This window comes from Oryctolagus cuniculus, chromosome 10 (genome assembly GCF_964237555.1).
Source record: "Oryctolagus cuniculus chromosome 10, mOryCun1.1, whole genome shotgun sequence".
Classification (NCBI taxonomy): Eukaryota; Metazoa; Chordata; class Mammalia; order Lagomorpha; family Leporidae; genus Oryctolagus; species Oryctolagus cuniculus.
In genome coordinates, this window is record NC_091441.1 from 99,314,722 (window position 1) to 99,337,098 (window position 22,377).

General features: G+C 46.9%; 1 protein-coding gene across 12 annotated transcripts in view; it reads right to left on the reverse strand.

The window, feature by feature from the left end:
• RBM6 (RNA binding motif protein 6) overlaps window positions 1-21,125 on the reverse strand; it is a 116,716-nt gene extending 95,591 nt beyond the window's left edge. For 11 of the 12 annotated variants that reach the window (XM_070050797.1, XM_002713207.5, XM_008260672.4 and 8 more), the window contains exons 1-2: window positions 20,929-21,125; window positions 1,490-1,601 (exon numbers count right to left, since the gene is read on the reverse strand). Coding sequence is in view for 5 of the 12 variants with exons in the window: in XM_002713207.5 (XP_002713253.2) it covers window positions 1,490-1,533 (44 nt within the window). In the remaining 7 variants the exon portion in view is untranslated. Of the gene's footprint in view, window positions 1-1,489; window positions 1,602-7,220; window positions 7,413-20,928 lie in introns of those variants that run through there. The other variant, XM_051852419.2, reaches the window with a different exon arrangement.
• Between the last annotated feature and the right edge of the window lie 1,252 nt (window positions 21,126-22,377).

The window sequence follows — 22,377 nt, forward strand, 5'->3', positions numbered from 1 at the left end:
TTCTTCTTTTTCTTTCACTTTGTCTCCTTCCCTCTCTCTAAAAAACTCTGCCTTTCAAATTGATAAATAGATCTCTTTTAAAAAAACTGAAATGGAGCTTAGAATACAGCATCAACAAGCCATGGGCAAGGCATAGCTCTATACACCTTTATGTACATTTTGCTAGTTTTCCTAATATCCAAGTATGAATTACTTTTCTAAAATATAAATAAAACATTTGAGGATATTTTTAATATTTAAAAAATGTTATTTAAGGGGACTGGTTTCGTGGCACAGTGGGTTTAAGCTGCCAGAATCCCACACTGGAGTGCCAATTTGAGTCTCAGTTCTTCCACTTCCAATCCAGCTTCCTGCTGGTGTGCCTGGGAAAGCAGCAAAGGATGGCCTAAGTACTTGGTTTCCTGCCATCTGTGTGATAGACCAGGATGGAGTTCCTTGTTCCTGGCTTCAGTCTGGTCCAGACCTGGCTGTTGGGACCATCTGGGAATGAATCAATTAGAGACATGATCTCTCTCTGTTTCTCCCTCTCCCTCTATCACTCTGACTTTCAAATAAATAAATCTTTTTTTAAAATGTTACTTAGAGGGGTTGGCGCTGTAATGCAGCGCGTTAACACCCTGGCCTGAAGCACCGGCATCCCATATGGGCACTGGTTCTAGTTCCAGCTGCTCATCTTCCGATCCAGTTCTCTGCTATAACCTGGGATGGCAGCAGAAGATGGCCCAAGTCCTTGGGCCCCTGCACCCATGTGGGAGACCCAGAAGAAGCTCCTGGCTCCTGGCTTCGGATTGGCATAACTCCAGCTGTTGCAGCCATCTGGGGAGTGAACCAGCAGATGGAAGACTTCTCTCTCTGTCTCTACCTCTCTCTGTAACTCTGTCTTTCAAATAAAAAAAATAAATCTTTAAAAAAAAAAAAAAATGTTACTTAGGGACCAGTATCGTGGTGTGGCAAGTAGGACCACCCCCTGCAATGCTGTCATCCCATATGGGCGCAGGTTCAAGACCTGACTCCTCCACTTCTAATCAAGCTCCCTGCTATTATGCCTGGAAAAACAGCAGAGGATGGGCCAAACCCTTGGGTCCCTGCACCCACACAGGAGACCCAGAAAAAGCTCTTGGCTCCAGACAGGGTAAACTCCAGCAGTTGAGTCCATTTGAGGGGAGGGCCTGCAGACGGGAGATCTCTCACCTCTGTGTCTCTCCTTCTCTTGCTATGATTCTAACTTTCAAATACAAGGATAAATCTTTTTAAGAAAATGTTACCTAAAGGTTAATTTATAAAGAAAAAATGCTGTAAGACAAAACAGTTGTCAAGCTGGTGGTCTCTCAACCACATCAGAAATGACTAGAAACATTTTAAACTTTTTTAAAAATCAGCGTTATTTCTCCACAAAGAAAATCTCTCCCTTTATGAAAAGCCAAAATGTCATATTTTGTATTTATGACTGAAATACTGACAATTTCAATATTCAAATTTCAGGACTTACCGAAAAGGTCCTGTTCTGTTAGCAGATCGAGAATCCCCCCACATTTCTTTCTATGTCAAAAGGATGCTAGTAAGTTGATCCTTTTTCTATCCAACTCCAGTTATAGCAGTACCTGTACAAAACAAACAAGAAAAAAAAAGATTTTAGAAGACAAAATTAATGCTCAACTAGTTTCTCCCTGCTTGATTTATCATGGATATGTCAGCAGTGTATTTTTGGAGATCACTTTTAAACATTTAGATATAATTTATACCAAGAAAAATACTTTTTTTTTTTGACAGGCAGAGTGGACAGTGAGAGAGAGACAGAGAGAAAGGTCTTCCTTTTGCCGTTGGTTCACCCTCCAATGGCCACCGCGGCCGCCATGCTGCGGCCAACACACCCCGCTGATCCAATGGCAGGAGCCAGGTACTTCTCCTGGTCTCCCATGGGGTGCAGGGACCAAGCACTTGGGCCATCCTCCACTGCACTTTCTGGCCACAGCAGAGAGCTGGCCTGGAAGAGGGGCAACCAGGACAGAATCTGGCGCCCCAACCAGGACTAGAACCTGGTGTGCCAGCGCCGCAGGCAGAGGATTAGCCTAGTGAGCCGCGGCGCCAGCCAAGAAAAATACTCTTAAAATTAAAAATGTACACTGAGGCAACAAACTTTCCAAAGTACTAACAACCTCTCACATTTATAAATTATTTAAATCTATAATTGTTCCAGCTTCTATTCATGCCTTTTAAAACTTACTTGAGGCCGGCACCGCGGCTCAATAGGCTAATCCTCTGCCTGCGGCGCCGGCATCCCGGGTTCTAGTCCCGGTCGGGGCGCCGGATTCTGTCCCAGTTGTCCCTCTTCCAGGCCAGCTCTCTGCTGTGGCCAGGGAGTGCAGTGGAGGATGGCCCAAGTCCTTGGGCCCTGCACCCGAAAGGGGAGACCAGGAGTAAGCACCTGGTTCCTGGCTTTGAATCGGAGCAGCGGCCATTGGAGGGTGAACCAACGGTAAAGGAAGACCTTTCTCTCTCTCTCTCTCACTGTCCACTCTGCCTGTCAAAAATAAAAAAAAATAAAAACATGAAAACTTACTTGAGACACAGAGAGACAAAAAGAAACAGAAATCAAATGTCCGTAATAGCCTCCGGCTGGGTCTAAGCTGGAAACTTAATCTAGGTCGTTCACCTGAGTGGCAGATACTTAATCACTTGGGCCATTATCACTGTCACCCAGAGTCTGCATTAGCAGGAAACTGGAGTCAGGAGCCAGAATTGGGTATCAAACCCAGGTATTTCAATGTGGGACATGGGTATCTTAACCACTAGGTCAAAAACTGGTCTCATACCCTTCATTTTTTGAAAGAGCATATTAGCATGAATGCCAATCTTAGTCCATGTGGCTGATCCTACACTATCTAATCTGGCCAATCAGAATAATCTATTATCCTTACTATAGTGACTGTTTCAAAGATGGATACATAATCTAAGTCAAGGCCGGTGTCGCGGCTCAATAGGCTAATCCTCCACCTTGCGGTGCCAGCACACAGGGTTCTAGTCCCGGTCGGGGCGCCGGATTCTGTCCCGGTTGCCCCTCTTCCAGGCCAGCTCTCTGCTGTGGCCAGGGAGTGCAGTGGAGGATGGCCCAAGTCTTTGGGCCCTGCACCCCACGGGAGACCAGGAGAAGCACCTGGCTCCTGGCTTCGGATCAGCGCGCCGGCCGCGGCGGCCATTGGAGGGTGAACCAACGGCAAAAGGAAGACCTTTCTCTCTGTCTCTCTCTCACTGTCCACTCTGCCTGTCAAAAACAAAACAAAACAAAACAAAACCATAATCTAAGTCAAGCTGAGACTTTATCTCTAGGATCTTTGTACAACTGCTGAAAAAAATTTCCTGACCCTGGATTTGGCAGTCTCTTAAATATGACATCAGAATTACAAGGAACAAAGGAAAAATAAAGTGATTTCAAAACTGAAAACTTTTGTGCATCCAAGGACACTAATGAGAAAGTGAAAAATCAATCTAAAAGTCAGCAAACTGGCAGACTTGGAAATTCCAAGGTCACAGAAACATCAAAAAACAAGTAATTATGGGGCCGGCGCCGCGGCTCACTAGGCTAATCCTCCACCTAGTGGCGCCGGCACACCAGGTTCTAGTCCCGGTCGGGGCGCCGGATTCTGTCCCGGTTGCCCCTCTTCCAGGCCAGCCCTCTGCTGTGGCCAGAAAGTGCAGTGGAGGATGGCCCAGGTGCTTGGGCCCTGCACCCCATGGGAGACCAGGAAAAGCACCTGGCTCCTGGCTCCTGGCTCCTGCCATCGGATCAGCGCGGTGCGCCGGCCGCGGCGGCCATTGGAGGGTGAACCAACGACAAAAGGAAGACCTTTCTCTCTGTCTCTCTCTCTCACTGTCCACTCTGCCTGTCAAAAAAAAAAAAAAAAAAAAAAAAAAAAACCAAGTAATTATGTAAAACAACTTTGTTAGAAAACAACCAAAGGTTTATGGCAACCAAGCAAAAGTCCAATCAATGTCATCACTTGGGCCAGCGCCATGACACAGCATGTTAGGTCGCCACTTAAAATGCCAGCATCCCATATTGGAGTGCCATCAAGCCCAGGCTACTCAGCTTCAAATCCAGCTCCTTGCTAATGGACTTGAGAAAAGCAAAAGATGGCCCAAATATTTGGGCCCCTGTTACCCATGTGGGAGACATGGGTAGAGTTCCTGATTCCTGGCTATTGTGGCTATTCGGGGCATGAACCATTAGATGGAAAATCTAGCTCTCCCTCAGTGAGTCAAGTGTGTGTTGAGTGAGTGTGTGTGCCTTTCAAATAAATAAAATCTCTCTCTCTCTCTCTCTCTCTCTCTCTCTCTCACACACACACACACACACACACACACACACACAAAGCCCCTGAGAGATCAGAATTATGGTATAGTGGGTTAGGCTGCCCCGTGCAACACCAACTAGCATCCCATATCACAGTGCTCCACTTCCAATCCAGCTCCCTGTTAACGCACCTGGGAAAGTAGTAGAAGATGGCCCAAGTACCTGGGCCCTTGCCACCCATATGCAAGACCCAGACAGGGTTCTGGGTTCCTGGTTTTGCCCTAGCCAAGCCTCAGCCATTGGGGTCATTTGAGGAATGGACCAATGGACAGATCTCTTTTTCCTTATCTCCCTCTCTCTCTGTCATTCCACCTTTCATATAAATACAACAAAACTTTAAAAGAAATTAAAAAAGCCATCTTCAAAACAGTGAAAATGTTTTGTGTTTTTACTCATCTTTGCCCCACTTTCACTTCAGCATGGCTATAATTTTAATCTTGAAATGACTGCACTCCAATCTCAAGCTTAAAGAAAGGAGAATTTAAATTATGAGGCTTGGGACATTTGCTGCAGCAGAGATGTTACTGCTTGAATAGCTGCATCCTATATTTGAGTACCTGGTTCTAGTCCCAGCTATTCAGTTTCCAATTCAGCTTGCTGCAAATGCACACTAGGGGAGACAACAGATGATGGCTCAAGTACTTGGATTCCTGCCACCCATGTGGGAAACTGGTTCCAGACTCCTGGCTTCAGCCTGGCCTAGCTTTAGCTATTGTGGGCATTTGGTCTCTCTGCCCCACCCCCCCACCCCCCACCCCACCCCCTCCTAAAAAAAAAAAAGAGAGAGAGAGAAAGGGCGAAGAAAACAATTTAAAAAGTAAATTATGGGAGCCAGCATCATGGCATAGCAGGTAAAGCCACCATCTGTGACACCAGCATCCCATATTTGGGCAAAAGCTTGTGTCCCAGCTGCTCCACTTTCCATCCAGTTCCCTACTAATGGCCTGGGAAAAGCAGCAGAAGATAGCCCAAGTGTTTGGGCACCTGCCACCCATGTGGAAAACCTGGATGAAGCTCCTGATGTCGACCTGGCCCAATCCTGACTGCTGAAGTCATGTGGGGAATGAATGAGTGGATTTAAGATCTCTGTCTCTTCCTCTCTCTAACTCTTTCAAAATAAGTAAGTCTATTTATTTATTTAAAGGCCGAGTTGGAAGGGGGGAGAGATATCTTTTATCTGCTGGTTCACTCCCCAATGGCCGCTACAGCCAGAGTTGGGCAGGTCTGAAGCCAGGATGTAAGAGCTTCTGGGTCTCCCACATGAGTGCAGGAGCCCAAACACTCGGACCATCTTCTGCTGCTTTCCAAGGCACATTAGCAGGAAGCTGGATTGAAAGAAAAGCAACTGGGACTTGAACCAGCACCCATATGAGATGCCGGTATTCCAGGCAACAGGTTTACTTGCTAAGCCACAACGCCAGCTCTGATAAATAAATCTTCTAAATAAATTAATAATGAAGTTTGAAAACCAGAATGAAAAAGAAGACTAAGAAACCAGGTGATAGGGTCAGCATTGTGGCGCAGTGGGTTAAAGCTCTGGCCTGAGGCATCAGCATTTCATATGGGTGCAGGTTCTAGTCCTGGCTGCTCCTCTTCCGATCCAGCTCTCTGCTGTGGCCTGGAAAAGGAATAGACTATGGCCCAATTCCTTGGGCCCCTGCACCCCCATGGGAGACCCGAAGGAAACTCCTGGCTCCTGGCTTCGGAGAGGCTCAGCTCCAGCTGTTGTGGCCATCTGGGGAGTAAACCAGCGGATGGAAAACCTCTGTCTCTATCTCTCTCTGTAACTGTATTTCAAATAAATAACATAAATCTTATAAAAAAAAAAAAAAAAGAGGCCGGCACCACGGCTCAATAGGCTAATCCTCCGCCTGCGGCACCGGCACACCAGGTTCTAGTCCCAGTCGGGGTGCCAGATTCTGTCCCAGTTGCCCCTCTTCCAGGCCAGCTCTCTGCTGTGGCCAGGGAGTACAGTGGAGGATGGCCAAAGTGCTTGGTCCCTACACCCGCAGGGGAGACCAGGATAAGCACCTGGCTCCTGCCTTCGGATCAGCGCGGTATGCCAGCCACAGAGGCCATTGGAGGGTGAACCAACAGCAAAGGAAGACCTTTCTCTCTGTCTCTGTCCACTCTGCCTGTCAAAAAAAAAAAAAAAAAAAAGAAAAAAAAAAAAAGAAACCAGGGGTGAGGAAGCCGGTTAGCATATTCATCACGGAAATTCCAGAAGAAGAGAGGAGAAACAGCCAGAAAAAGTATTTGAAGAAAAAATGGCAAAAAAATACTCTCAAAAAGGGGCCGGCGCTGTGGTGCAGCGGGTTAACACCCTGGCCTGAAGCACCAGCATTCCATATGTGCGCCGGTTTGAGACCCCACTGCTCCACTTCCAATCCAGCTCTCTGCTTTGGCCTGGGATAGCAGAAGATGGCCCAAGTCCTTGGGCCCCTGAATTCGTGTGGGAGACCCGGAGGAAACTCCTGGCTCCTACCTTTGGATTGGCGCAGCTCCAGCCATCGTGGCCAATTGAGGAGTGAACCATCAGATGGAGGACCTCTCTCTGTCTCTCTCTCTGCCTCTCCTCTCTCTGTGTAACTGACTTTCAAATAAATAAATAAATCCTTAAAAAAAATTACTCCCAAAAATTGATGAAAGGTATGAATTTACAAATACAAAAAGTTCATAAACTACAAGTTGGATAAACTCACACCAAGCTACAACCATGACAAGATAAAGAAAGAATCTTGAACAAAGCAAGAGAAACAACCCATCACAAATGAGATTCTTGTAAGATTGTTAGCCAATTTCTCACTAGAAACCTTGGTGACCAGAATATAATGGAAAGAGAAATGAAAAATGGGGAAAGAATACTCACCCCAGAAAGTATGTGTATGTGTGTGTGTGTGTGTGTGTGTCTATGTATCCAGCAAAAATGTCCTTCAGAAAGAGGGCAATGGGCAGGTATTATGGTGCAGCAGATTAAAGTGCTTAGGATGTCTGCATTCTATATTGGAGTTCCAACTCAAGTCCTGGTCTCTACTTCCAATACAGCTTCCTGCTGATGGGCCTGGGAAAGCAGCAGATAATGGCTCAATTACTTGAGTCCCTGCCACCCATATGGGAGACTGGAACGGAGTTCCTGGCTCCTGGCTTCAGTCTGGTCCAGCAGTGGCATAATTTGAGAAGTGAACCAGAAGATGGAAGACCTCTTTCTCTCTGTCACTCAACCTTTCAAGTACATAAATAATTTTTTTTAAAGATTTATTTATGTATTTGAAAGTCAGAGTGACACACAGAGAGAAGGAGAGAGAGAGGTCTTCCATCCACTGGTTCACTCCCCAATTGGTTGCAATGGTCAGAGCTGTGCCGATCCAAAGCCAGGAGCCAGGAGCTTCTTCTGGGTCTCCCACACGGGTGCAGGGGCCCAAGGACTTGGGCCATCTTCTACGGCTTTCTGAGGCCATATCAGAGAGCTGGATCAGAAGTGGAGCAGCCGGGTCTCAAACCAGCGCCAGTATGAGATGACGGAACTGCAGGTGGCGGTTTAACCCGTGTGGGAGACCCGAAAGAAGCTCCTGGCTCCTGGCTTTGGATCAGCACAGCTCCAGCCATTGCAGCCACCTGGGGAGTGAACCAGCAGATGGAAGACCTCTCTCTCTGTCTCTACCTCGCTCTGTAACTCTTTCAAATAAAAAAAATAAATCTTAAAAAAAAAAAAAGGACAAACATTAATTAAAAGGTTCAATACAGAAAGACTATGTAATAATTACATATCTAATAACAGAATCTCAAAATATATGAAGGTAAAATGGAAAATAATTGAACGGAGAAAGAGTTCTACAAAATCAGATAGGGGCCAGTGCTGCGACATGAAAGGCTAAGCTGCCTCCTGCAGTGCCAGCATCCCTTAAGGGTGCCAGTTCAAGTCCTGGCTCTTCCACTTCAGATCCAGCTCCCTGCTAAGGACCTGGAAAAGCAGTAATAAGATGGCCCAAGTCCTTGGGCCCCTGCACCCAAGTGGGAGAACCAGAAGAAGCTCCTGGCTCCTGGCTTCACCCTGGCCCAGGCCCAGCCATTGGGGCCTTTGGCAAGTGATCAGTAGAAGGAAGATCTCTAATCTCTCTCTCCTTCTGTCTCTACCTCTGCTTCTTGCCTTTCAAATAAATATATCTAAAAAAAGTTTAAAAAAAAACTCAGACCAGAGCCAATGCTGTGGCACAGTGGGTTAAGCCATAGCTTGCTCACTGGCATCACATCCAACTGATGCATTTCCAATCCAGCCACCTGCTTTTTTTCCCAGCACCTGGGAAAGCAGCCAAGGATTGCCCAAGCACTTGGGTCCCTGTCACCCATGTGAGACACACAGATGGAGTTCCCGGCTCCTGGCTACAGCCTGCCCCAGCCCCAGGTGTTGTAGCCATTTGGGTAGTGAACCAAAGAATGGAGAATCTCTCTTTCTCTCAGTCTGTCTCCCTCTCTCTGTAACTCTGCCTTTCTTTTTTTTTTTTTAACTTTGCCTTTCAAAAAAAAAAAAAAAAATCTTAAAAAAAACCTTTCTGAACACCCCTCATAGGGATGCATTTCCATCAACTCCTTTAAGTTTCACCTTAGTGGCAGGTTTTTGGCCTCATGGTAAAGATGCCTGCATTCCATATAAAAGTACCTGATTTTGACATCCAGCTATGGCTCCTGATGCCAGCTTCCTGTTAATACAAATCCTTGGGAGGCAGCAGTTGACAGCTCAAGTAATTCAGTTCCTACCATTTGACATGGGAGACTTGGATTGAGTTCCTGGCTTTGGTCATAGCCCAGCATTAAGCTGTTGTGGACATTTGGGAATGAACAACATTAAGCTGTTGTGGACATCTGGAAGGAGCTAGGGCACACACATGCTCTCTCTCTGCCTCTCAAATAATACAACTTAAAAAAGAAAAAACAAAGTTGAACTTAGCAGCCAGCGCCGCGGCTCACTAGGCTAATCCTCCACCTGCAGCGCCGGCACACCAGGTTCTAGTCCCAGTTGGGGCGCCAGATTCTGTCCCGGTTGCCCCTCTTCCAGGCCAGCTCTCTGGTGGCCAGGGAGTGCAGTGGAGGATGGCCCAAGTGCTTGGGCCCTGCACCCCATGGGAGACCAGGAAAAGCACCTGGCTCCTGGCTCCTGCCATCGGATCAGCGCGGTGCGCCGGCCGCGGCAGCCATTGGAGGGTGAACCAATGGCAAAAGGAAGACCTTTCTCTCTGTCTCTCTCTCTTTGTCCACTCTGTCTGTCAAAAAAAAAAAAAAAAAAAAAAAAGCTGAACTTGGCAACTACATTCTCCCAAAACCTAAAGGCTTTGGTTTCCTGGATACTGAGCAGATTAGGGAAAAAAATTCCTTATTGAAGGTAAACAACACTTATGGTTGGCACTATGATGTTAGCTGCTCATTTTTGAGCCACCTCTGCCTTTCATTCTTTCTTCTTTTCCTCATTTTTTTTTTTTTGCTGTGGTAAAATATATATAATATTAAACTGACCATCTTAACAATTTTTAAGTAGTTAAGTGATAGTAAATGCATTCGTAACATGCAGCCATCACTACCATCCATGTCCATAACTCTCTTCATCTTATAAAATAGAAACTCTGTACCCATTAAATAATTACCCATTCTTCCTCTAACCGCTCCTTCAACCACCATTCAACTTTCTGTACTATGATGTTGACTACTAAGTGCCTTGTGTAAGTGAAATCCCACGGTATTTGTCTTTTTGTGACTATTTCACTCAGCACAATGGCATCAAGGTTTATCCACATTACAGCATGTCAAACTTTCTTTTTATAGCCAAACAATAATCCACTGTATGTATATACCACATTTTGCTAAACCATTCATTTTTCAATAGACATCTGCAGTGCTTCCATGTTTTAACTATTGTGAATAATGCTGTTATGATTTATTTATTTAGTATTTGAAACACAGAGTAAAGAAAGAGGGAGAGACAGAGAGAGAGATTTTTCATCAACTGGTTCACTCCCCAAAAGGGCTGCAACAGTTGGAGCTGGGCCAATCCAAAGCCAGGACCCAAGAGCTTCCTCCAGGTCTCCCATATGGGTGCAGGGGCCCAAGCACTGTGGTCAGAACTGACTAGGTCCTGCTTTAAACACTAATCTTTCCCAAAGTACATGTCATAGGCATCATAGGATACTCAATACAGAGGTAGGGGTTGCTTTGGCTTCCCTCCCATCCCCAAGATCCAACCAGGAGCTTTGAAACAGCAGCAACTTTAATGTTTACTATTACACCTAGATTCAGTGACTACTGGATGCATCCTTGCCCCCCAAAATATACTCAATTAAACTTTTAAGCATATTCATTCCAAGTACAGGACTTCAAAAGGGTCCTTTCAGGGGTTAGTGTTGTGGCACAGTGGGTTAAGATGCCATTTGCAATGCCAGCATCCCATATTGCAGCAGTGGTGCAAGTTCCAACTGCTCAGCTTCCAATCCAGTTCCCTGCAAGTGCACCTGGTAAAGCAGCAGACAATGGCCCAAGTGCTTGGTCCCTGACACCCACAGGGGAGATCTGAATGGAGTTACAGCGGTCTGGCCCAGCCTTAGCCATTGCAGCCATTAAAGGAGTGAACCAGCAGATAGAAGATCATTATGTCTGCCCGGCACTGTGGCAGAGCGGGTTAAAGTCTCAGCCTGCAGCACAGGCATCCCATATGGACACTGGTTCTAGTCCTGGCTGTTCCTCTTCCGAAGTAGCTCTCCTCTGCTATGGCCTGGGAAAGCAAGTAGTGGAAGATGGTCTAAGTGCTTGTGCCCCTGCACCCATGTGGGAGACCCAGAAGAAGCTCTCTTGGTTCCTGGCTTTGGATCAGCTCAGCTCCAGCAGTTGTGGCCATTTGGGGAGTGAACCAGCAGGAGGAAGATCTCTGTGTGTACTCTCTGTAACTCTGCCTTTCAAATAAATAAAATAAATCTTTAAAAAAAAAAAAAAGATCAATATCTCTCTAACTCTGCCTTTCAAATAAGTAATCATGTAAAAGAAAAAAAAAAGATGTCTATATCTCACATCAGTGTGTCTAGGTTTGATGCCAATGTCTGGTTCCTGATTTCAGCTTCCATTTCTTAAAAAAAAAAAAAAAAAAAAAAATAGGCCGGCGTAGTGGCTCACTAGGCTAATCCTCCGCCTTGCGGCGCAGGCACCCCGGGTTCTAGTCCCAGTCAGGGCGCTGGATTCTGTCCTGGTTGCCCCTCTTCCAGGCCAGCTCTCTGCTGTGGCCAGGGAGCGCAGTGGAGGATGGCCCAAGTGCTTGGTCCCTGCACCCCATGGGAGACCAGGAGAAGTACCTGGCTCCTGCCATCAGCAGCGCAGTGTGCCGGCCGCGGGGGCCATTGGAGGGTGAACCAACAGCAAAGGAAGACCTTTCTGTCTCTCTCTCTCACTGTCCACTCTGCCTGTCAAAAAAAATAATAAAAATAAATAAATAAATAAAAGTTTTTTTTTTTAATTTACTTACTTTATTTGAAAGGCAGTTACAAAGAGCAAAGAGACACAGAGAGAAATCTTCCATCTACTGGTACACTTCCCAAGTGGCTGCAACACCTGGAGCTGAGCCAGACCCAAGCCAGGAGCCCAGAGCTTCTCCCATATGGATGAAGGGGTCCAAGCAGTTGGGCCATTCTCTATTGTCTTCCCAGGAGCATTAGCAGGGAGCTGGATCTGAAGTGGAACAGCCAGGACTTGAACCTCAAATCAGTGCCCACGTGGGAATGCCGGCCCCTTAGGCTTCCTTCTAATGCACACTCTAGGGAGCAGCAGTCAAAGTTCAAGTAACTGGGTTCCTGCCATCCATGCAGGAGACTTGGATTGAGTTCCTGGCTAACATAAAATGGTATGGCTCTGTGGATGAAGCCACCACCTACAGTGCCGGCATCCCATGTGGGTGCTGGTTTGGGACCCAGCTGCTCCACTTCTGATCCAGCTCTCTGCTATGGCCTGGGAAAGCAGTGGAAGATGGCCGAGGTCCTTGGGCCCCTGCACCCACATGGGAAGACCTGGAGGAAGCTCCTGGCTTTGGAACAGCACAGCTCCAGCCGTTGCAGCCGGTGGCGGAGTGAACCAGCAGATGGAGGATCTCTCTCTCTCTCTCTCTCTCTGGGTAACTCTTTCAAATAAATAAATCTTAAATATACATACACACACACACACACATATATATGACATAAAGCTGCACTTCAAAAAACATTGTTAAAAATTGATCGGCAGGCCGGCGCCGCGGCTCTCTAGGCTAATCCTCCGCCTAGCGGCGCCGGCACACCGGGTTCTAGTCCCGGTCGGGGCGCCGGATTCTGTCCCGGTTGCCCCTCTTCCAGGCCAGCTCTCTGCTGTGGCCAGGGAGTGCAGTGGAGGATGGCCCAGGTGCTTGGGCCCTGCACCCCATGGGAGACCAGGAAAAGCACCTGGCTCCTGGCTCCTGCCATCGGATCAGCGCGGTGCGCCGGCCGCAGCGCGCCGGCCGCGGCGGCCATTGGAGGGTGAACCAACGGCAAAAGGAAGACCTTTCTCTCTGTCTCTCTCTCTCACTGTCCACTCTGCCTGTCAAAAAAAAAAAAAAAAAAAAATTGATCGGCAAAGGGCTGGCATTGTGGTATAGCGGGGAAAGCCGCCTGTGATCTAGAATCCCATATAGGTGCCAGTTCGAATTCTGGCTGCTCCACTTCCAAATTCAGCCTGGCCCAACCCTGGCCACTGCAGCCATCTACAGAGTGAAACAGTGGATGGAAGATATCTCTCTCTCTCTGTAAAACTATTTCAAATAAGTAAATTTTTAAAAAGCAAAAACAAGTAAATAAACACTTATACAAAATATTCACAACAGTTTGTTTATAATATTTTTTTAAACAGAAACAATGCAAATATCCTCCTATAGGAGATCAGATATATAGCGTTTGGTGCCCTGAAGGGTTTTTTTTTTTTTTTTTTTTTTTTTGACAGGCAGAGTGGACAGTGAGAGAGAGAGACAGAGAGAGAAAGGTCTTCCTTTGCCGTTGGTTCACCCTCCAATGGCCGCCGCTGCAGCCGGCGCACCGCGCTGATCCTGGCAGGAGCCAGGAGCCAGGTGCTTTTCCTGGTCTCCCATGGGGTGCAGGGCCCAAGCACCTGGGCCATCCTCCACTGCACTCCCTGGCCATAGCAGAGAGCTGGCCTGGAAGAGGGGCAACCGGGACAGAATCCGGCGCCCCAACCGGGACTAGAACCCGGTGTGCCGGCGCCGCAAGGTGGAGGATTAGCCTATTGAGCCACGGCGCCGGCTCGCCCTGAAGGGTTTTCCTCTCTGGGGCACTATTCCTCAGGTTTCAAAGGAGGAAGAGCCATTCTTTTGTAAAGTAGGAGAAGGAAAAGTAGATGAAGGGAGGTAGAAAAGGAAAATCAACAAAACCCATTTTCAAATGTATTTTTAAATTATGGTTAAAATATATATTACATATAAATAAAATAAAACTTGACATTGTAACTATTTGTTTTTTGAAAGATTTATTTTATTTAGTTGAGAGGCAGAGTTAGAGAGAGATCTTCCATCCACTGGTCCACTCCCCCAAACGACTGTAATGGCCTGAGACTCGGCCAGGTAGAAGTACCCACATAGGTGTAAGAGCTCAAGCACTTTGGCTATCCTCCACTGTTTTCCCAGGTGCATTAGCAAGGAGCTGGATCAGAAGCGGGGCAGCCAGGACTCGAACCCATATGGAATGCTGACATTGCAGGCAGCAGCTTTACCCACAATACCGGTTCCCATTTTAACTAACACAGTGCAGTATTGGCCTAAGAATAGACATACAGACCAGTGAAACAGAATAAAGAGACCATATGTAAACCCTCACAAATCTGGCAGAACTGATTTTCTTTTTTTCTTTTTTCTTTTTTTTTTTAAGATTCATTTATTTGAAAGTCAGAGTTACAGAGAGGAGAGGCAGAGAGAGAGAGGTCTTCCATCCACTGGTTCACTCCCCAGATGGCCGCAAAGGCCAGAGCTGCTACGATCCGAAGACAGGAGCCAGGAGCTTCTTCCAGGTCTCCCACGTGGGTGCAGGGGCCCAAGCACTTGGGCCATCTTCTACTGCTTTCCCAGGTCATAGCTGAGAGCTGGATGGGAAGTGGAGCAGCTGGGACTAGAACCAGTGCCTATATGGGATGCCAGTGCTTCAGGCCAGGGCGTTAAACCCACTGTGCCACAGCGCCGGCCCCAATGTGTGTGCATGCCTTTTCTTTTTTTTTTTTTTTTTTTTTTTTTTTTTTTGACAGGCAGAGTTAGACCGTGAAAGAAAGGTCTTCCTTCCTTCCATTGGTTCATTCCCCAAAATGGCCGCTGCGGCCGGCGCACAGCGCCAATCTGAAGCCAAAAGCCAGGTGCTTCCTCCTGGTCTCCCATGCAGGTGCAGGGCCCAAGCACTTGGGCCATCCTCCACTGCCTTCCCCGGCCACAGCAGAGAGCTCGACTGGAAGAGGAGCAACTGGAATAGAACCAGCGCTCCAATCAGGACTAGAACCCGGAATACCGGCTCCACAGGCGAAGGATTAGCCTAGTGAGCCGCAGCACTGGCCATTGGCAGAACTGATTTTCAACAAGGATGCCAAGACCATTCATTGAAGAAAAGACAGTCTTTTCAACAAATGGTGCAGGGAAAACTGACTATCCACATGCAAAAGAATGAAGTAGGACAGTTACCTAACACCACAGACAAAATTAACTCAAAATGGATCAAAGACCTGAATGTAAGAATAAAAGCTACACAACTCTTAGAAAAAGCATAAATCTAATTAGACTGGTAATTATCTCTTGCAAATTATAGCTAAAAAAAATTAAAAACCTGATTAATTGGAGTTCATCAAAATGAAAATCTGTTGTGCATTAAAGCACACTATCAACAGAGTAAACAAACAATCCACATAACTAGGGAATATACTTGCAAATCACATTTGACAGTTGCTTAATATCCAGAACATATAAAGGACTCCCAAAACTCAACAACAGGCCAAAATTTAAAATGGTCAAATGACATGAATAGATGCTTATCTAAAGGACAACACCAAAATGGCAGTAAGTACATGAAAGGATGGTCAACACTGGGGACTGGCATTGTGGCACAGCAGGTTAAGTTGCTGCCTGGCCCATCTCCAATCATTGTAGCCAGTTGAGGAGTGAACCAGCAGATGGAAGCTCTCTCTCTCTTCCTCTCTCTGTAACTGTGCTTTTCAAATAAATAAATACATCTTTAAAAAAGAATAGATGCTCAACATCACTAATAATTAGGAAAATGCAAATCAAAACTACAGAGAGGGCTAGGTATTTGGTGCAACAGTGAAGAAGTAATTTGAGGGGCCTAGTGCTGTGGCATACTGGGCTAAGCCTCCACCTGCAGTACCAGAATCCCATATAAGCGCCAGTTCAAGTCCTGGCTGCTCCTCTTCCAATCCAGCTCTCTGCTATGGCCTAGGAAAGCAGCAGAAGATGGCCCAAGTGCCTGGGCCCCTGCACCCACGTGGGAGACCCTGAGACCCAGAAGAAGCTCCTGTCTCCTGGCTTCACATCAGCTCAGCTCCAGTAGGTGCAGCCATCTGGAAGACCTTTCTCTCTGTCTCTCCCTCTTTCTGACTGTAACTCTTCCTCTCAAATAAATGAAATAAAGAAAAAAGTCAATTTATCTTAAAAAAAAAAAATCACTTGGGATGTCCACATCCAATTTTGGAGTGCTGATTCAAGTCCCAGCTACTCTGTTTCTGATCCAGCACCTTACTTAAATGCCTAGGAAGCAGTAGCTGATGGCTTAAGAGCTTGGGTTCCTGCCATGCATGTAGGAGACCTGGACAGAGCAGTGCCTGGCTCCTGGCTTCACCTTGGCCCAGCCTCAGCTATTGTGGCCATCTAGGAAATGAACCAGGGGATGGAAGATAATTATGTGCATCCATCTGTTGCTCTTTCAAATAAATAAATCTTAAAACACACACACGGCGCTGGGACTGTGTCGCGGCAGGTAAAACCACCACCTGAGATGCCAGCATCCTATATGGGCGCTGGTTCAAGTCCTGGCTGCAACACTACCAATCCAGATCCCTACTAATGAACCTGGAAAAACAACGGAAGAGAGCCCAAGTACTTAGGTCTCTCCACCCACATGGGAGACCTGGAAGAAGCTCCTGGCTTCAGCCTGGCTCAGCCCTGGTTGCTGCAGTCATTTGGAGTGTGAACCAGTGGATGGAAGACACTCACCCCTCCTTAACTCTGCCTTTCAAATAAATAAAACAAATCATTAACACACACACACACACAAATAGGTTCAATGCCTGGCTCTGGCTCCTGACAACAACTTTCTGCTAATGCAGACCCTGTGAGGCAGCCCTGATGGCTCAAGTAACAGGGCACCTGGCACCCATATGAGGGGCCTGTTAAAGAGTTCTCAGTTCCCAACTTGCAGGCATTTGGGTAGTAAACCAGGAGGGAGGTACTTTATAGGTCTGTTTTTCTGTATGTCTCTCTGCCTCTCAATTTAAAAACAAAACAAAAAAAAATGAAAACCAGAAATTAGGTGTTGGTGAGGATGTGAAAAATTGCAATTTGTATTAGTCTGGCAGGACTGTCATAACAAAATATCAGACTGCATGACTTAAACAAAAGAGATTTTTTCATGGTTCTAGAGAGGGAAATTCTAAGATCACAGTGTTGGCAAGGTTGGTTTCTGGTGAAGCCTCTCTCCTTGGCTTGCAGATCCCACTGTGTCATAACACGGCCTTTCTCTTCTTATAAAGATACTAGTCTGATTGGATTAAGGCCCCATCTTTATGATCTCTTTTTAACTTTATCTTCTTAATGATCCTATCTCCAAACATACTTATACTGGGAATCAAAGGTAGGAGAGAGCATAATTCAACCTATAACAAAACCCTTGTGTACTGCTGTTAAGAATGTAAAATGCTTGTGGTAAAGAAGGTAAAGTCAATGCCTGCAATACCAGCATCCCATATGGGCACTGGTTGGAGATCTGGTCACTCCACTTCCCATTCAGCTCCCTCCTAAGGTGCCTGGGAAAGCAGTAGAAGATGGCCCAAGTGCTTGGGATTCCCACACCCACATTGGAGACCTGAAAGAAGTTCCCAGATCCTGGCTTCGGCCTCACACAGCAGCAGATAGAAGATCTCTCCCTGTATCTCCCTCTAACTCTGCCTTTCAAATAAAATAAATAATTTTTTTAAAAAAGTTAAACACAGAATTACCATGTAGCAATTCCACTCTGGGTGCGTACCCAAAAGAACTGAAAACAGGGATTCAAAGATATATTGTACAACAATTTTCACAGTAGCATTGTTCACAATAGCAAAAAGACAGAAACAATCAGTCTCTATACAGATGAAGGGAAAACAAAATGTGATCTATACACACAAAATATTACTCAGCCATAAAAAGAAATCAATTTTTTTTATTTTATCTTTTTTTTATTTTTTATTTTGACAGGCAGAGTGGACAGTGAGAAAGAGAGAGAGACAGAGAGAAAGGTCTTCATTTTCCATTGAGTCACCCCTCAGTGGCCGCTGTGGCCCGCACGCTGTGGCCAGCGCACCACGCTGATCCGAAGCCAGGAGCCAGGTGCTTCTCCTGGTCTCCCATGCAGGTGCAGGGCCCAAGCACTTGGGCCATCCTCCACTGCACTCCTGGGCCACAGCAGAGCTGGACTGGAAGAAGAGCAACCGGGACAGAACTGGCGCCTCAACCAGGACTAGAACCCAGTGTGCCGGCGCTGCAGGGAGAAGATTAGCCTATTGAGCCACAGCGCCGGCCAGAAATCAAGTTTTAATACATGCTACAACGTGGATGAACTTCAAAACAATTATGCTAAGTGAAGTGATCCAGACACAGAAAAGAAAAATACAGAATTCCATTTATATATGGCACCTGGAACAGGCAAATTTATAGAGAAACAAAGTATAACAGAAGTTACCAGATGTTAAAGAAAGAAAGAAATGGGGAATTACTTGATTAACAGTTACTGTGTTTCAGTTCAAGGTGACAATTTAGAAATGAACACACCTGTTTTGCCCTACATTATGAATGTAACTAATGCCACTGAATTCTACACTTCAGAATGATTTAAAAAGCAGATTGTTACAATTATATATATTTCTTTAAGTATTTTAACCTTGGGCCACTTTTCTTTTTTATTTATTTATTTGACAGATAGAGTTAGACAGTGAGAGAGAGAAAGAGAGAAAGGTCTTCTTTCTGTTGGTTCACCCCACAAATGGCCGCTATGGCTGCAGCTACACTGATCCAAAGCCAGGAGCCAGGTGATTCCTCCTTGTCTCCCATGCGGGTGCAGGGGCCCAAGCACTTGGGCCATCCTCCACTGCCTTCCCGGACCAAAGCAGAGAGCTGGACTAGAAGATCAACCAGGACTAGAACCTGGCGCCCATATGGGATGCCGGTGCCGCAAGAAGAGGATTAGCCAAGTGAGCCACGGCGCCAGCCCTACAACATGTGTTTTTAAATTAACACAATTTCTAAAATTTTATAATATGCCAAAAAGCAGTGGATTATATACCTTAAGTGGGTAAACTGCATGGTATATGAGTTTTATCTCAACAAAGCTGTTATTCAAAACAAAGTAATAGTGGCTGGCACTGTGGCACAGTGGGGCAGGCAGCCACCTATGACACCAGCAACCCATATGAGCACCAGGCTCGGGTCCCAGCTGCTCCACTTCTGATCCAGCTCTCTGCTAATGCCCCTGGCAGTTGCAGCCATTTGGGGATTCAATCAGCGAATGGATGAACCTCTCTCTGTTTACTCCATCTTGCTCTCTGTAACTCTGCCTTTTAAATAGATAAATAAATTTTTAATAAATAAAGTAACACTGATGGCTTATTTTTAGTGAATACATTCAGCCCACCAAGCACTGTTGTTAGGGCATTATACATTATACAAACTTCACAAAACTTGTAAGGTGGCTAATTTATTAACTTCCATTCAGATAAGGAAACTGAGGCACACAGAAGTTAGGTTAATTTGCCCAGTGTCAATAAATTATTGAGGGGGACAGAAATTAAACCTCTATCAGATCTGAGTCCCACAGTATGACAGAGTTACGAAGAGGACACCCAATCAAAGCCTGTTAACCAAGCAAAGGAGATGAATGTTCTGTGGAAGCCTAACAGAAAATTTAATTCCATGTACTTGGAATGTAGTTATAAAAATTTTTTTTGCAATAGTTTTAATCCCAATACAACTCACAATCAGATCATTAGTTATCAATTTAAACATACTGTCAGAAGAGCATAATCTCATTCAAATTTCCGCAACAAGTCTAGAGAGTACATTTATAACCTCCCCTTGACATTTATAACCTCCTCCTTTGTCTGAAAAGTTACAAGAACCGAGGATCCTAAAGGCAACAAAAATAAACTCATGTCTAGTAACTGTCCAGAGACCTGGTACCTATCCTATCGGTCAGGTACTACTTACCCGGACCCGGTTCACATCCGACTCTGCGTTTCACCAAAATGTGAACTTATCACGAGTTACCTTCCCCACTGCCAGTCCTATGGTCACTCACCACTTCTTGATATCTCTCTCTACAGTCTTAAGTTTGGTGATGGCGATATATTTAAATCATTCACACTGGTGGCATTACTCAACAGGAAGTTGGAAACTAGCAGGGCACAATCCAGAGTTCAGAAAATGAACCAGGTGACCAGGTGCATCAAAGTCTACTGAACTCCTTCACTTCGATCCAGCTACTCTGACCTTCACAAACCAATCTGGGATGTGCAAAAAAAAAACACACAACTACCCTCGCAATTTTCGTGCCGCACAAAACAGAGGTCTTTCTTTTTTTATTAAAAAAAAAAAAAAAAAAAAAAAAAAAAAACACGCAGTTCCCAAGTTGAATACAGAAGCACAACATTAATTCTAAAGTTAGGAGAAAAACATACATGCAATGCCAAAAGGAATCTAAAGCCTGAATACGTGGAAACACCGCTCCCCTCCCACATTCGCTTAACGGGCGCAGAACCCACCAGACTACTCCCCCTCCTCCAGGTTCGACGCCTCGCCGGCCAGGCTCCAGCCCTCGCGCCCTCCGGTGCGGCCCAGTGCATTCGCGTCTGCCCAAGTGTGAGGGCGAGGCGACGCGCTAGGCACAAGAAGGGCGCTCTCTCTAACGATGCCTCAGAACGGAACCAGAAGCAGAAAAGAGGGAAGGAGAAAAGAACCCGCCTGCAGTTCGGCCGACCAGCAGCATCCAGCCGCAATCACGCGCCGGCCCCGGCCCCACAGCTGGCCACTCCGCCGCGGGACCGGTAATTCTACAGCCCCGCCGGGCCCCGCCCCGGGCCCGCGACCGTTCCGAGGCGTTCCTGCTTCGCCAGCACCTCCCTCACCACACCGCCGCCTGGCTCCCTTCTTTCCTAGCGAGGCCGCGGCCGCCCCGCGACACTGAAGCCGCAGCCTCCAAACGGCGCAGGCCCAGGCCGTCCGGAGAGGCCCCGTCCACTGGCTCTTTCCCCGCAGGTCCCGGCACGCCCTCTCTCCCGCAGCGGGTCCTTACCGAGGCAGCGTAGCCTCTGAGGCCCGCTCCTCCTTCTCCTCAGCCGCCACCGCCGACACAGCGCCGCGGAGACCGGAACTTCCTCCCCGCCGGGCCGCTGTTTCCACAAAGGCTCCGCGCCACCGCCTTCCCCGCTCGGCCCGCCGGGAGATGGAGTACAGCCACAGGCCCCGCCGACTCCACTCCCGCCATGCTCCGCGTTGGGGCGGGGGCTTGCCTTCTGGGGCGGGACGTAAGGGCACGCTACTCGCCGCCATCCAATGGGAGGGCGCGATTTCCCGCCCCGGTTCGTGGAGCCTGCCGGGGGTTGTGGTCTGCCCTCTGCCCTACAGCGGCTCCTCCTCTTGCGCTCTCAGAGTTGAGTAAGGCGTGCTTTTCCTTTCCAAGGTTTGCTTCCTGCCAGGCTCGCCCTTAGGGCCCTGGCCTGCCTAGCTCGAGGACCTTTTATTGTCCATTAGTGTGAAGGAAATGGCAGGCAGCCTCTTTGGACCTAAAACCTAAGTTATCGAGGGCAAAAAGGCAGCTGGCCGTGCACCCACAGAAGGCCTGGTCTCCCAGCCCCGCCATTACAGGAGACTGAGGGCAGGTACAAAAAAAAAAAAAAAAAAAAAGACAAGCAAACAAACAAACAAAACACTTGGAGAAGCAGCAGGCTTTTCTCCTTTTCCAACTGGTGAGTTACCAAGTTAGGTGTGCCCAGCTCAAGAATACCAGGCAGGGGCCAGCGTTACGGAGCAGCGAGTTAAGCCACGGCTTTCAAAGCCTGAAGTCTGGGCTGCTCCTCTTTCCATCCAGCTTCGTGCTGATGCGCCTGGGAAGGTGGCAGATGATGGCCCAAGTGCTTGGGTTCCTGCCACCCATGTGGCACACCAGGATGGAGTTCCTGGCTCCTGGCTTCGAGCTGGTGCAGGTATCTCTCTCTCACTCACTTTCAAAATAAATATTTAAAAAACAAAACAAACAAAAAGCAGATCCTGAACCCAAACCCAGGCATTCTGATATGGAATGTGGGGACCCCAACCCACTTTTTTTTTTAAGATTTATTTATTTATTTATTTATTTATTTGAAAGAGTTGCAGAAAGAGGGAGAAACAGAGAGAGATCTTCTTTCTGCTGGTTCACCCTCCAAAGCGATGACTGTTGGGGCCATTTGGGTAGTGAACAAGCAAACAGAAGATTCCCCCCGCCAACCCCGTCTGTGTGTGTGTGTGCCATTCTGCCTTTCAAATAAATAAATCTTTTGTAAAAGAGTGGGAGGATATGTGGTCAGGGCAGTATGGAGGGAGGCAGTCTCCTCCCGTACCTTATAGGCTGCTGAAATGAGTTTGCCTTCTGTAAGGAGAGAGATGGCAAGGTGTGAGAGGGCTCTGAACAGAGGAATATTAAACCTGACTTCCAGGTTAACAGGATCCCTCTGGCTGCTGTGTGGAAAACAGACCTAAAGTGGGA